General features: G+C 42.0%; 1 protein-coding gene across 1 annotated transcript in view; it reads right to left on the reverse strand.

Annotated features, from left to right (window-relative positions):
* The window catches only part of CDH4 (cadherin 4), a 466,340-nt gene that overhangs the window by 101,661 nt on the left and 351,303 nt on the right, over positions 1-13,376 (reverse strand). The window contains exon 5 of the mRNA XM_074888264.1: positions 4,594-4,749. Coding sequence (XP_074744365.1) covers positions 4,594-4,749 — 156 coding nt within the window. The remainder of the gene's footprint in view (positions 1-4,593; positions 4,750-13,376) is intronic.

Here is a 13,376-nt window from a genome sequence, read left to right on the forward strand (position 1 = left end):
GGCTGCCATCTGCTCCCACCTGCGACCAAGTGGGTGTTTTGGTGGTAGAGTGATGGATGAGATGAAAAGCAGATGCACATAAGTGCTTTGCAGCACTGGGAAAGGCACAAAAGGTGATGACTGTGCTCTGTCAGACACACAGGTCATTTAGAGTTGGAAAAAACACCAGTGAAAAGGCTGGTGAGCACAACCTGGGCCACGCACAGGACACATGCCAGACACAGGTCATGCATGAGTGTTCAAATGGAAGCTGGTGGCTAGCTGGAGACAAAAGTTAAGAAACATTTATAAAGTTGGTCTGAAATATTTACATTGTCCCCAAAAGGGAGGAACATGACAGGAGTAGAGAAGGAATAAATAAAATCAAATTAAATACCTTGCAGAGGATTCTGAGAAATTAATACAGGTAGCTAGCTAATCTCTAGCTGGTGTATCGCCCTGCTGTACACCAGCCAAGGAATGGCTCAATATTCTTTAACAAATATTGTTTAAAAGTATGACAATTATTGCTATCATATTCAGCAGCAGCTACCACAGGTCTCTGAGGTTTTTCTACTGACAGTTTCCACTGTAAATGTAGCTGTTGGCATACAAATGATTCAGTATCATGATTATTGATTACACTGGAGGCTGGTGATATCTGAAGGTAGTTAGTCAAAGTCAACACAGTGAATTGTGTTAAATATGAATATTACTTATGCACTAATACTACTAATACAAATATACATTATCAATCAGTGACAGAGCCTTTAAGCAATAAGCATACAATGCCATGCCTAATTTGTGTGCTCTTAATTGTGATTAAAAGTTCAAATTAGAGTACTGTGACACAAATGGCTGGCATTACTCACTAGAACTTGGTTCAAAATACTGGAATTAGCTCTTGCATCCCCTAATTTCCAGTAAACTTTTTTGTTTGCTTGTACTTCAAACAACTCCTACTCAAACTATAACCCACCAGTTCTGCTCCAGCCATTTCTGAGACAGTATTTCATCAGTCTGATGCTGAAGGAGTACACATGTGTCTGGGACTGGATTAGGACTTGCTTCAAAGTTTCCCCATAATTCACATTCCTTGAGTATCATAAGCAATGACTACTTACTGACACATTTATGTTGATGTCTTTTGAAAACAGAGCTTGAAAAATATCTTGGAAAACTAACCTGCCAATTTACTATCCCTTGTACTTGCCAGGCCCAACTGCAGCTTGATATGAAACCAGTGTCTGGATCAGAAAAGACGTTCAGAGTCACTAATTCTGTCAGCAGTACAAACGGGACTTTGGGAGTGCAGTTAAATAAGGCCAAGAGAACTCATGCATATTAAATATTACTACCTGCTGAAACTTATTTGGCATGCAATAAACATTAAGGGCTGACTACAAGGGGAGATGCAACGACACACGCCTGCCGCAGTGAGATGGCAGCAAGATGGGGGGAAGGAGCTCATGCTTGTGCTGGGAGTGTGCCCCGAGGCTGGGTCCCCAGACACGAGCTCTAAAGGTGCTGGACTGGCCCCCACAGCATCGCTCAGTGCAACACGTGCAGTGCTGCACCGCAGCATGGTGTTGGTTAAGTGGTGGCAAAGCCCTTCTCATTTTTCTCTGCTCATATTTGCAGCTGACTCTGCATCTGGGATATCTGCAAGGTCCCTGGAGAGTTTGTACTCTGGTTTGTAGCGCAGACGAGAAAACAGATGAGGCCAAAATAGAGCTGAACCTGCGATCACTACCAGTGCCCGTTGTGCTGGGAGGTTAACGCAGGAATGCTAGCACACGCCGCGCCTGGGCAGACAGCGTGAGTCCCAGAGGCACGTACATCTCTGCATACATCAAGCTCGGAATGATCCTCCCTAAAAGTTCAAGAATGATCTTGAAAACAGGGGAAGTTCTGCTACAGAACTCCTGATCTAATTAGAAAAAATCTGTTTCACCTTAGGGAAAAAGATAGGTTTCATCAGACAAATGGCTTGCTAAATGTGGGGAGAGTTAAAACACTAGTATTTTAAAAATGGTAGTCCTGAAGCAATACAGATAATTATGCATAAGAAAATATGTGTTGAAAATGTGGGAGTTAATGAAACAGAACTCTTCATATGTAGCCTCAAAAACACTTGCAAATTATTATTATTTTTTTATAATTAGTTTTTAGATTACCTGGGAATGAAAACAGCAAGGACAACACTCGACAGTGACAGAGATGCTGAAAAGACTTCGTTCTGTTTAGACTGCAGAAAACCTGAAGCTGTATAAATGCACCCATCTTCAGTCAGCGCAGCAAGCCCGTGTCGGAGAAGCCCATGTCCTACTGGGTAAAAGGGACCAGGGATGGTGCCTTGCAGCTCCACCGACATCCTTTACCCCAGCTGAAGAATTAAGCTATAGAAAACTCTACAGCAGATGTCAAACCAATTTAAAGGTGGCCAAGCTCTACAGTTCAGATCCAAACCTACACCTCAGTCACTGCTCTTCCAGTACTCGGTATAAGCCTGGCTCCAAGTCTGCCTTTCCTTTCAATTAGAAACTCAGCTATATGAAGTGGCATAAATTCACCGACTTCTCCAAAACTTGCAACGGCCAAGATTTTGGACTGTGTCCTCTTTCTGGAAGCTGCCCTAATTTTTTCCAGTTTCTAGGATTGTCCACTCCTACTGTAAGTTTCTGCACTAGTGTTTGGGTCATTGCTTTCTGCATGGTGTATTTATTAAATGCTTTGTAAAGGATTATTAAATGAACAATTGATGGTTCAATAAATCATCAGTCTATTGCTACTGAGGCTGAAGGATCTAAAGGCTGTTTATAGCCATGACTTAAAATGTTCTCCATCACCTTCTACTGTTCTGCTAACAAAGATTCCTATCACTCACTACTCCTGTCTATAAGGTCTCTTAACATATTTATCAGTTATTCACTCTCTATAAACTATATCTTCCTGTAACTTTCAGAGTGTGAATATGCTTATTTACATATGGATGTCACTAGTTCAAGGTTTCTGCAAGGAACAGAAAAGGCTGGAAGTCCTGCAGTGTGTACAAGACAGACTTATCCAGTCACCTTTGCCAAGGTGAGAATTCAGTTTACTGAAGTCACTGTAACCGGTAGGTTAAGTTTGTTATTAGGGAGCAAATGATTTGTTATTACGGAGGACAAAATCTTTTTTGTCTTGTGTTTTTGACTAAGAGTGTCTGACAGCAGACATTACAGTGGCTCCATCAAAAGTGTTAACTTGTGTATTGTATTATTGACTACACTGTTATAATAACCTGGCACTGCTGAAACAATATCAACAATACTGAGATGACACACGCTGTATCTCAAATATTCCTTTGTCAAAACAACCTCCTTTCATATTTTCCTAGGCACAGCAAACAAAATAATTGTTCCTGTTCACAGAGGATAAAATAATTTTCCTTCAGATCTTCCTTTACCCAAGGGAAATCTCTTTTTCCACCCAACTAAAGAGGTAATCTGTTTTCTTTATCCTTCCACCCCAGTCCAGAAGCTGTGTCAACATGGTTAACTGGATGCCTGATAAAGCTGACAGAATGTGCATCTCTGACGGCGCAGTTAGGAATATGGTGTCAGTGGAAGTGACCCGTACCATTTCACTGACATTACAGCATCCCTGGGAACGGCTATTACGATGCCGATAGATGTGGCTAATGCTGACACAAAGCAATCCATGAAACAACTTTTCACAACCACTCCAGGAGAGAACTAAAGTGTAGACGCAGAAAGTGTTTGAAATTTTGCAGGGCTATCGTGCAGGGTGCAACACGTTTTTTTAGCAATTTGTGGACTGTATCTGCTGTGCAATTACACTGTGCAATATAGGGGCTAGGATTTATATCAAAACGTAACAGCCAATTACACCCTAAGTATTCTGCAGGTAGAGCATTTTATGAACTAGGATAGCATGAGGCACGACTTTTGAGTGTAATTAATCTTAATTAATTTCCTCATATTTAATACTAGCCTATCTGCATATTTAAAACCCTATCTGACACGCCCCCATCATATTGCCTGAACATCTCCTAGTGATTTAAAATGAAAAATGACTATACCAATTATTGCATGTTTAGCTGCAGTAATGATTCTTAAATTAGTAATTTCCCAAGACATGCTAATGTAGCAATTGGCTTCTCATGGTTTTGGGGGGTTCAGTCCACACATAAATGCGCATCGATTTAATAAGCAGCGTGAAGTTGCACCAGTTTAAACAAACGACTCTGACTTTGTGCCTGAAGAGGACATCGGTTTAACGCCACTTTGCACTGGTTTGGCTGATTTAGCAAGAGCAGGTTACACTAAAGGAAAGCAGAAACAAATCCAGCCTCTCCATACACAGACAGCTGCTCCAGCAGAGTTAGACCGAGACTCACAGTGTTAGTTAAGCCCGAGCACCCGTGTTCAGTCAGCTCCTCTGGTCTCTGCTGACACAGGGAGCCAGTCCAAACTGTGAACTGGGCTGTGATTTCGAACAAAAACTCCGGTCTTCTCAAAGCTGTGGGTCCTTTCTTGAGCCCAGCAATTCTGGTACAGTTTTGCTTTGAGCTTCTGAACCTAGATAAAACTCAAGATGTTTTATGCTTACATGGTAGGAAGCTCTTTCTTCTCTGTCCATCGGACGAGTCACGTACATCCTGCCAGACACAGGGTCAATGCTGAAGACTTCCATCGGCGGCTGGTCGGCTCCCACTCCAGTGATGCTGTATCTGATATGGATCTCTTTGTCCTTATCAGAACGAATCTGGATGAAATAACAGAGACAGCAATTGGTAAGTTTTGGACAAAAGCCATATGGATGTTTAAACCACTTTAAAGATCTGAGCCTGAAAGCTGCATAAATGTAATACCGCTGTCAATTTTGACAAGGGAGCTGTACGCCAAAGGTTTGGGGAAAAGCCAGGAAAAGTGTATTCCACATATTTTCAGCTATTTCTCTCCTCTTTTATTCATGATGATTCTCTAGGAATCATTGAAATTCTGACTTTTTGCCTTAGATGTGGAAGAATCCATATGCACAAAAAATGCTGTTTACATGTTATTGAAACCCTAGGCTCCTTAAAGTGTCCAAATTGTTCAGCTATACCCAGAGTCTCCCAGCCATTAATCACTTCTGAAAATGCTGTCTGCAGGCTCCCACATCTTGTTCTCAGTCCCTGTGACTGTGCACACAAATACTCCCAAGAAATTTGAAGAACAGGGCTGTTTTCTCCCCCTTTTTCCAACCCTGCTGGCTCAACAAGGCAAGGCTGGGAATGCCCAGTGGGATGTTACCATTTCATTTCACTATTTGTTGAGGAAAAGCATTGGCACATTGCTTTTGAAACCCCTTGCCTCCCATACCTTGAGAACACCACCACAAACTGAATACAGCGTGACAAATTACATGAACCTTGGATACAGAGCCGAGAAAATAAAGAAGGGAGGTTAATATGTTGTCCTAGCAACCCTGACTATCTCTTTAAACCCAAATTTAATTTTCTGATCAAATGCTGAAAGAAGTTCTTGCAACAGCATGACTATTCCTGAAAGAAAGTGCAAGGTACAAATAAATTACCACCCCCCGCACCATCACAAACTGTCTTGGCAGTGTAAAAGCGACGTGCATAAATTTCTCGCTAACAGGTCTATGAATACAACAAAGTAGTGGGAAGATAATAGAAATCTCGTAGCTGAGTGCATGTTAGCATCTCTGCTACGGCAGCTGCAGGCTCGGAGGAGCCCAAGTGGGCTCAGTGGGATGCAGGGAGACTGCTGCACCCCCCAAAACAGCCCCAGTTTGGGGAGCGAAGGTCATTTCCCAAGGGAAGAGGAGGCTTTGCTTGTCAGGCAAAGGAACTGGGATGGGGCTGTGGGCTGCTCTCACACTCCTCCCGCATGTGACCTACCGCTATTTCTTCCTCTCCTGACACGGGAGGTTGACAAGAGGCTGAACGTGTTGGTGCAGAATAATATCAGATCCCCTGGTGCTGAGAATCTCCTCTGATGCCTTTGTCCAGATCATTACCAAGTTTGTACACTGTTTTCTTTGTGCTGCCTCCACCAAATAGTCTCCTCCCGTTAACGGCTAATAATGTCAGTTATTACTAGACACTGCCAGGATTGATTCGTGCTGCACCTACACTTCTGGAGCTGAAGGTCAGGGAATAGAGACAGTTTCATCTGTCTTTTCTTTACGGGATTCACTGCTTGTTTAGGCTATTAGTACCAAGGGAAACTGATTGGACTTACACTGGTATAATCACTTAAAAGAGGTACTGGGGACATTGTGAAAGTGCCCTCATGCTGCACACAATAGTTTCTACAGGTTTTTGTGGGCCCAGTGGGTATTCATAATAGGGACCCAGGTAGACAGGCATGAATCCAATTTTCATTAGCAAATCTGTGGGTGAAAAAGAGTCTATTAAAATCAAGCTTTGCTTGCATGACTGTGGTTTTAACGACAGCAACTGACTCACCAGTTCAATAACTGAAGTCCACAGTCCCCATTTTCAGAAAGTCAGCTTTCACCCTGCCAGGTGGAAAGGGCTGAAAATTGAATTTCTATGAATGTCTGTGAAAATGTATAGCTCAAGTGAGGGAGTTACAGCTCTAACCTGCTACGTACACATTTGTAGCTAGGCTTAAGGTAAGTGAAGATGTAGGAAGCCACCACTGGACCTCTAGCTTTGAGTCAGTGTGGGGCTCCCATCCCCATCTTAGAAAGTAAAAAGGGTAATGTGGGATGCACAGTTGTGTGTCTGTCTCTATCAATGTGTTTCTCCACAGCTCCAAAGGACCTGTAATGTGTCAGGGTAAAACCAGCCCTTCATCCTTAACAAAGTTTTTCCTTTACAAATGTGGAAGAAAAAAACCAACTAAACAAACTCAAGGTGTCTGCACTCTTCCCATCTTTTTGCTCACTGAAACACAGGAGCTGGCTCTCCCCAGCCCCAGCCCCAACGTGGCTCAACTATGGCTGTAACCTGAGCACAAGCACCAAACAGCAAAACCAGTCTCTCTCCAAGGAACTAAAATGGAAGCAATTTTAACCTGAATCACGGAAGGGAAGAGCCTGTTAGTTCTTTGTGGACATTTTCCTGCTATTTCCTGTTGCATATAGTACCCAGATCCCATTGTGATAGAAGCATTACAAATGCATAGAGAGAGACAGAAACAGGGAAAAGGAGGATGGATTTAAATATTCAGTGCTGAAGGCACTATATTTTATTTTCAGGAAATGCAGATAAACAGAAGCTCTCTAAGAAAGCTATGTACAGTTTAATAAAGTGTATGCTATAGGATGTCCTTGCAGCACTTTTATTAGCATTAATAGGGTCTAAGCTGTCTGTATGTAAATCATTGCAGATCTAGGAGATGAAATACATCATAAGACCCACACGACTTACCCAATTATACTAAGAAAAATCCATGAGCTAGTTATACCGCATTGAGCAAAACAAAGATAGGGGGAAATATGTTGCAAATATTCAGCAATGATTCATTATTTGTTGTTAATTGCCATCATACTCTAATGGTTTGCTTGTCACCTGTACTTAATTCCATTTCCAGTAAGAATACAAGGATGTGAAACATTCAGAAAAAATCACATAAGAAGTAGCACTTGTCACAGAAAGTTGCAAAGACCACTGACAATGAAGCATAGTACGTATTACTACCAGGGAGATATTCATCGCACAAAGGCACATGCTTTTTATATTGGAACATGTAATTTTAGCACTGTTAATGAGATTTAAAAAAAAATATTTTTTTTTTCAGTAATCCTGTAACATTTTGACCAAAGGTTTCATTTGCATAATTCCCAGGGTGCAATTTAGTAAATCTTGTTGAGAAGTTAAGAACATTATCTGAATACAATGTAAGGTTTACTTCTTTTGTTGAAACCGTTCCTGGAGCAGTTTACCATAATAATAATAAGAATTAAAAAACCTCTATTCCCAGGGAGCTCACTACATCAGGAGAAAAAATTACTGGTTGGGGGAATTTACTGGCTCAGGAAAGAGTTGCTTTTTCCTTTTACACCTGGGAAGTGAGAAGATGGTAACATATCTGTATGATAATCTTCTGACTGGAGAACATACACATGCATTTTTTTTCATTTATCTTTCCTTTTATAATGCAGTCAAGAGGTATGCAGGGTTCCGGGTTACAGAACAGATGGCAGAAGGATAGTTTTCCTTAGCTGCATTTATACATTTTTTACTCGGAGAACCCTTGGAGCTTTGAGCTTCTTCAGTGCCAGGCATGGTACAACACTGCATATGATGATGTGAGCAGGATGAATGATGATAGCTGATGACCATCACAGAGGAATTTGCTTGTAAAGCAGCTTTTATTCTTTAAAACACCCCTCTGGGATGGAGCTTAGAGTGGATTGCTACACTGGTGAGGGAAAATGCCCCAGATCAAAAGGCAATTTATGGTGGAAGATGTGATCCCCTGATCCTATCTCATGAACACAGGTGAAATTTTCCACGCGGTAACCCTGGGATGCTGAGCATCCTCACCTACACTGACAGATACAAATAGACCATCTGGGAACTGTGGCACTGGTCACCAAAGCCACAGAGGGAACCTGTGGCAGAGCTGGGCACTGAACTCGCATTACCAAACCCCTGCTTGGCTGTGGCAAGCAAGGACACAGCGGCCTTGCAGCCCAACAGCGAAGCGGAGGCTGCGGAGGGGTCTGAGCTCGAAGCATTGATGCACTATCCAAAATGGAGCACAAGGGCTGCAGTCAACATTTGCAACTCAGAATCAGAATGCCAAGAGTCTGACTCAGCTCTTGTTTCTATAGAGTAATCCCAGGAACAGGAGAAATCGGTGCAATTTCACAGATGGGTATTTTCCACTGCAGGTTCTGATATAATAACTAAAATGTGTGAAAACGAGCATTGCAGCTCTTGAGGTAATACAGGGCTCAGCCCTTCAGAGTTGGTTTTCTCCTTTGTAGCAATGCCACATTTAGATGGGCTTGAAAAGCAGCCTGTGCTTGTGACACAGGACTGCATCCCGCTTTTACAGATAAAATCTTAGGGTTCGTGCATCTCCATCAGGATTTACTGGGTAGCTAAACCATTCCCACAAGTTTTACTGGTAAGCAAAATTTCAATTGATGAGCTCCTCTGAGGTACGAGATTTTACCACTGTTTCGCTCCTGTTGATCCATATCCTTCTTGTGCTCTTAGCATTTCCTCTTCTCGCTGCGGGGTTTTGAATTTACAAGCCCTCTCATCCTAGCAGATGACAAGAACCACCACAGATCCCTGTCGCTCTCCTGCGCCAGGAGCAGAGGCAAAGCAGACTAAGGAAAGCTGTGTGGTCAGCACATTGGAGGACACCAGTGAGTCCATAAATAACACAGTTTTTGGAGCATGACATTGCCAGAAAAAAGCGGCCCAGTGGAGATTGTTTAAATATCAGTAAAGGAAATGCCTGGAAGCCTAGGAAATCAGGCGTGTAAGGAACAAACAAGGACAACTAAGCCTACAGAAGAGAAGACGGGCTCTAACATCAGTATTCCTGCACCTAACGAAGCCGTACATGGTCTGGGTTCTGCCCATCACCATGTGATGGTATATGTAAGTGCCTAGGAATGTATCTAGAGAAGGCAAAGCAGGCCATTTATACTCTGTCGCATTTTCTATCCACAGAACAAATGAGAAAATAAATTTCCTTTGAAGTTCTTCAACTTGCTCTGTAATGTATGGAGTTAAGAACGCCCTTCAAAAAATACTTAGTTTCCCAAATCTCCCACAGAATACTATGCAACACTTGCACTAACATGACCTGGGGAGACTTAGACTTGATTTTTTTGTTTTATAAAACCCATTATAATTATTAATGAAGACATAAAATAATGTAAATGATAAGCAGTAAGTGTCTTTTATTATTAAGCTCTTAGCTATTTTGCCCATTAAGAAAACCAAATTAAAATAATTGAAGACTATAATCTGTCATGCATTCAAAATGCTCCATAGAAATTCAGACAGGCAAACATATTCAAAGTCTTTAAAAGAGCACACTTAAGAGTCAGTCTAAGCATTCCAGGATTGGCTCATTAATTTTAGTGGAAATATTTTAATTCAGCTACTCTTACTGCTTATTGAAATTCTTGCTAAGGACTTATTTATTTTTAACTGAATCTGCAATATGTTTAAGACTCATTTGTATAAAAGTTCTTAACTCTTATTTCACAGTTGTTTCAGAAGCCTGTAAAGAGACACATCTCTAGCCCTGTATTTCCAAACAAATTACTGCATGCTGCTTAAAGAATCACATATGGTTTCAATAAACAGATGTAGAAGTCAAACGGACAGAGAAAAACTAAGACAGATTTGGAGACCCAACCAGGTTAAGGTGATATTTATTAACTTCTGTCCCATTTTATCACATTTCTGAATGATCCCAAGCTAGTTCTCAGAATGAAAGGAAAAAAGGAAACAGAAGATCCTCTAAAACACTTCAGCTGTCTTCAGAGAAAACCAACTATTCTGAGCCTTGCAAAAAGGATGCTTAGACATGGCAAGGACAGCTACCATGTTTGAATAAAAAGAATATTTCCACTAACTACAACACTGGGCTTAAAAGCAGCCTGCAAGACTTTATCCACTACTGGACAAAACGACTATCAACTGAGCGATGTTTCCCATGGCAGTGGTATTTGCAAACAAGGCTAAGGAGGAAAAGATCTCCGTGGGCAGAGAAAGAAAGGATGGAAATGCACGTTTGTAATCGTGGATTTCTTTCTTCCCTCATCTGGGCCTGGTTTCATCGCATATGTAACTTTCTAAAATCTCTGTATTTGGTCTAAGACAGCCAGATAAACAGAAGACAAGCAAGCCTTTCCAAACTGAAATCCATCCTTGTGTCCTGAACGCCTAAGTACACCTCAAATTTCCTGGAAGAAGTGCTTTTCTCTTTCCACATGTTGTAGAGAGAGAACCAAGGAGTACACTTAGACTAAACGCCTCATTTTTAGATGTTGAGATTCACTGTGATGAATGCCATTCTTCCTGCAGTTACAAACAGCATTTAGCTACTATCGTTACTATTATGCATGAGCTTAAGTTTCTTCCTCTTCTTTAAAATACAAATCCAAAGCCAAACTGTAAAAATGTTTCCTTTGTCCCAAGTGGCTGGATGTCTCTCATGGCAGGTTAAATCTTCCTCTGTTACAGTTGAAATCTGTAAGAGGTGATTTATATTGTATTTATTTTGATGATAAAACAGGGTAAAACTAGTATGTCAGAGAGATTAAAGCTGTCTTTTAAGTTATTGATATAACTGATGATGCAGCCTACACTAGAGAAAGAAAAGAAACTATAAAATGTTTGAACCCCCAAGAGAAGAAACTCTCACGCATGCCCGGCTTGCGCTCTGCCGCCTGCAGAGGAACCCATTCCTCACCCAGCCCCCCCCATTCTAACCAGGAGGAGTTTGCTTCCTCTGCCCTGACCCTGTGAGCGCTTGGCTAAGGCGCTTCACCAAATGTTCAGTTGCTGGAAGGTTCCAGCGTTTCACAGGTCCTTTGGCTTGCAGGCAGCTCCCTCTGTCCAAGGGCTGGTCTCCAACGCAGCGGTTCCCTTCAGGCCAATTACCTCCACGTGGATACATTCTCCGGAGCTTTCCCTATGCCCATCGGTAGCTTTGATAGCCTTCACTCCCTCTCTCCCTTCCAGGTTTTTTTGAATTGTTTACCAGGGTTTTTCTCCTCTGCCTGGATGAAAATGTAACATCGAGCAGATGGAGAGCAGGAGAATATAAATCAGGCTCAATAAGGAGACTGTAATGCAGTGGGAGAGAAGAACTGCCTGTGATTCTGGCCGATAACTGCGTGTGACCCCATGCATAAAGTATGGGATGAAAATGAACTTGTCAGACTCACGGTCCAATTCAAAACTACCATTATTCTGCTTGGGATAAAAGCAAAATAACAATCCCTTTGCCTAGGAAACTGAATTTCGTATGTGATCAGATGAGATGCTATAAGAATATAATACCTGGTGCGCAGCAGTGCAAGCAGGCTCAGGATCTGCTGCATTTTAACTTTGCTTTATTACCTGCTGAAACAGCAAAGAATGTATGTTTTAGCATGAGTTGTCTGGACACAAGAAAACTGAGGTCTGTAGGATTTGTGGGTCCAGTCTGCTCTCTGTGTAACTCTCAGGTTGGGCCAAAGTTTCTGAGTGGTGACTTGGGACTGGCAGCAGCTCAGATGATGGCAGCCCTGACAGGTCTCTGTCTTTACCAGTGAAAATTCAGTAAACTGCAATTTGTTGCATGGTCTTCATGATTAAATAATTAAGCAATTCTCATTACTTGCTATTATGAAGGTCAAGAAGCTAATGTGCCTTTATCAGGAACTGGCCAATGCTAATGGATCTTCCACATCTAATGGTAATTGATACGACAAAGTAATTTCTAAAGCCACACGTGCCTTTCTTCAGGCCTTTTACAGCCAGTTCAGTTTTTAAGTACTCCACTGTGAAACTGCTTCAGACTGTAGCAAGGTGAGTGAGAGGGAGGAGAGTGGCTCTGATGGGAAGAAAAGATTATTATGGATCAGCAGAATACCACCACGTGACCAATGTCTTATCACTGCCCGAACATTGATAGCAGAAGCAACAAAACTCGTCTTTACTACTCTTTCTCTTATCTCTCTTAAAAGAGAGCAGATTCTTCAGTGTAGTGACTGAAGGCATCCCAGTGGAGTTGTATATGCTGCTGTCGGGTGAATTTTGGCCCTGAAGAACTGAGGCTGGTTCATACTGTGCAAGATGCAAGCGGCTGATATTAGCTAACTGGGATTTGGACCAGATGCACAAGCCCTCCTCTGCTGTAGAGGATGCTCCATGACAAAAGGTCAAAGAAAATACCTCTGAGAGTTCAAAACACACTGTTCTTACTCCTGTGCTGGAGGAGTCGTGACAGGCAAGAGAAGATCATCCTTCATAATCTATTTATGAAGGGCTACACACTGCTATCCTTACGTAGGGCACTATCCTGCAGCACCTTCTTGCAGCTGACCCTACTGCTGTCTGCTATGGCTATGCCTAAATGAAGATTAAGTCAAGAAAAATAAATCGTGGTAGTGGGACTTTGTCCTTATTTCTTTTTGAAGTATGTCTGTCCTGAAGTCTTATGTCATGTCTGCCCCAAAGCCAGCCTGGCAAAGAGAATCCAGCACCTTTCTGGGTAAAACTAGGTAGGAAACACGAGTGCTCAGTGCAGAAGGTAAACAAGAGTAGCAAATACTGACCTACACAGGAGTAACCCGATCGCTCTACCCAGTAATGACTGAAGCCCTCGGATAATATAAATCAGTGTAGACTCACTGGCTTCAAACAGAGGCATGTTAATTTATTTCGG

Source organism: Strix uralensis, chromosome 18 (genome assembly GCF_047716275.1).
Source record: "Strix uralensis isolate ZFMK-TIS-50842 chromosome 18, bStrUra1, whole genome shotgun sequence".
Classification (NCBI taxonomy): Eukaryota; Metazoa; Chordata; class Aves; order Strigiformes; family Strigidae; genus Strix; species Strix uralensis.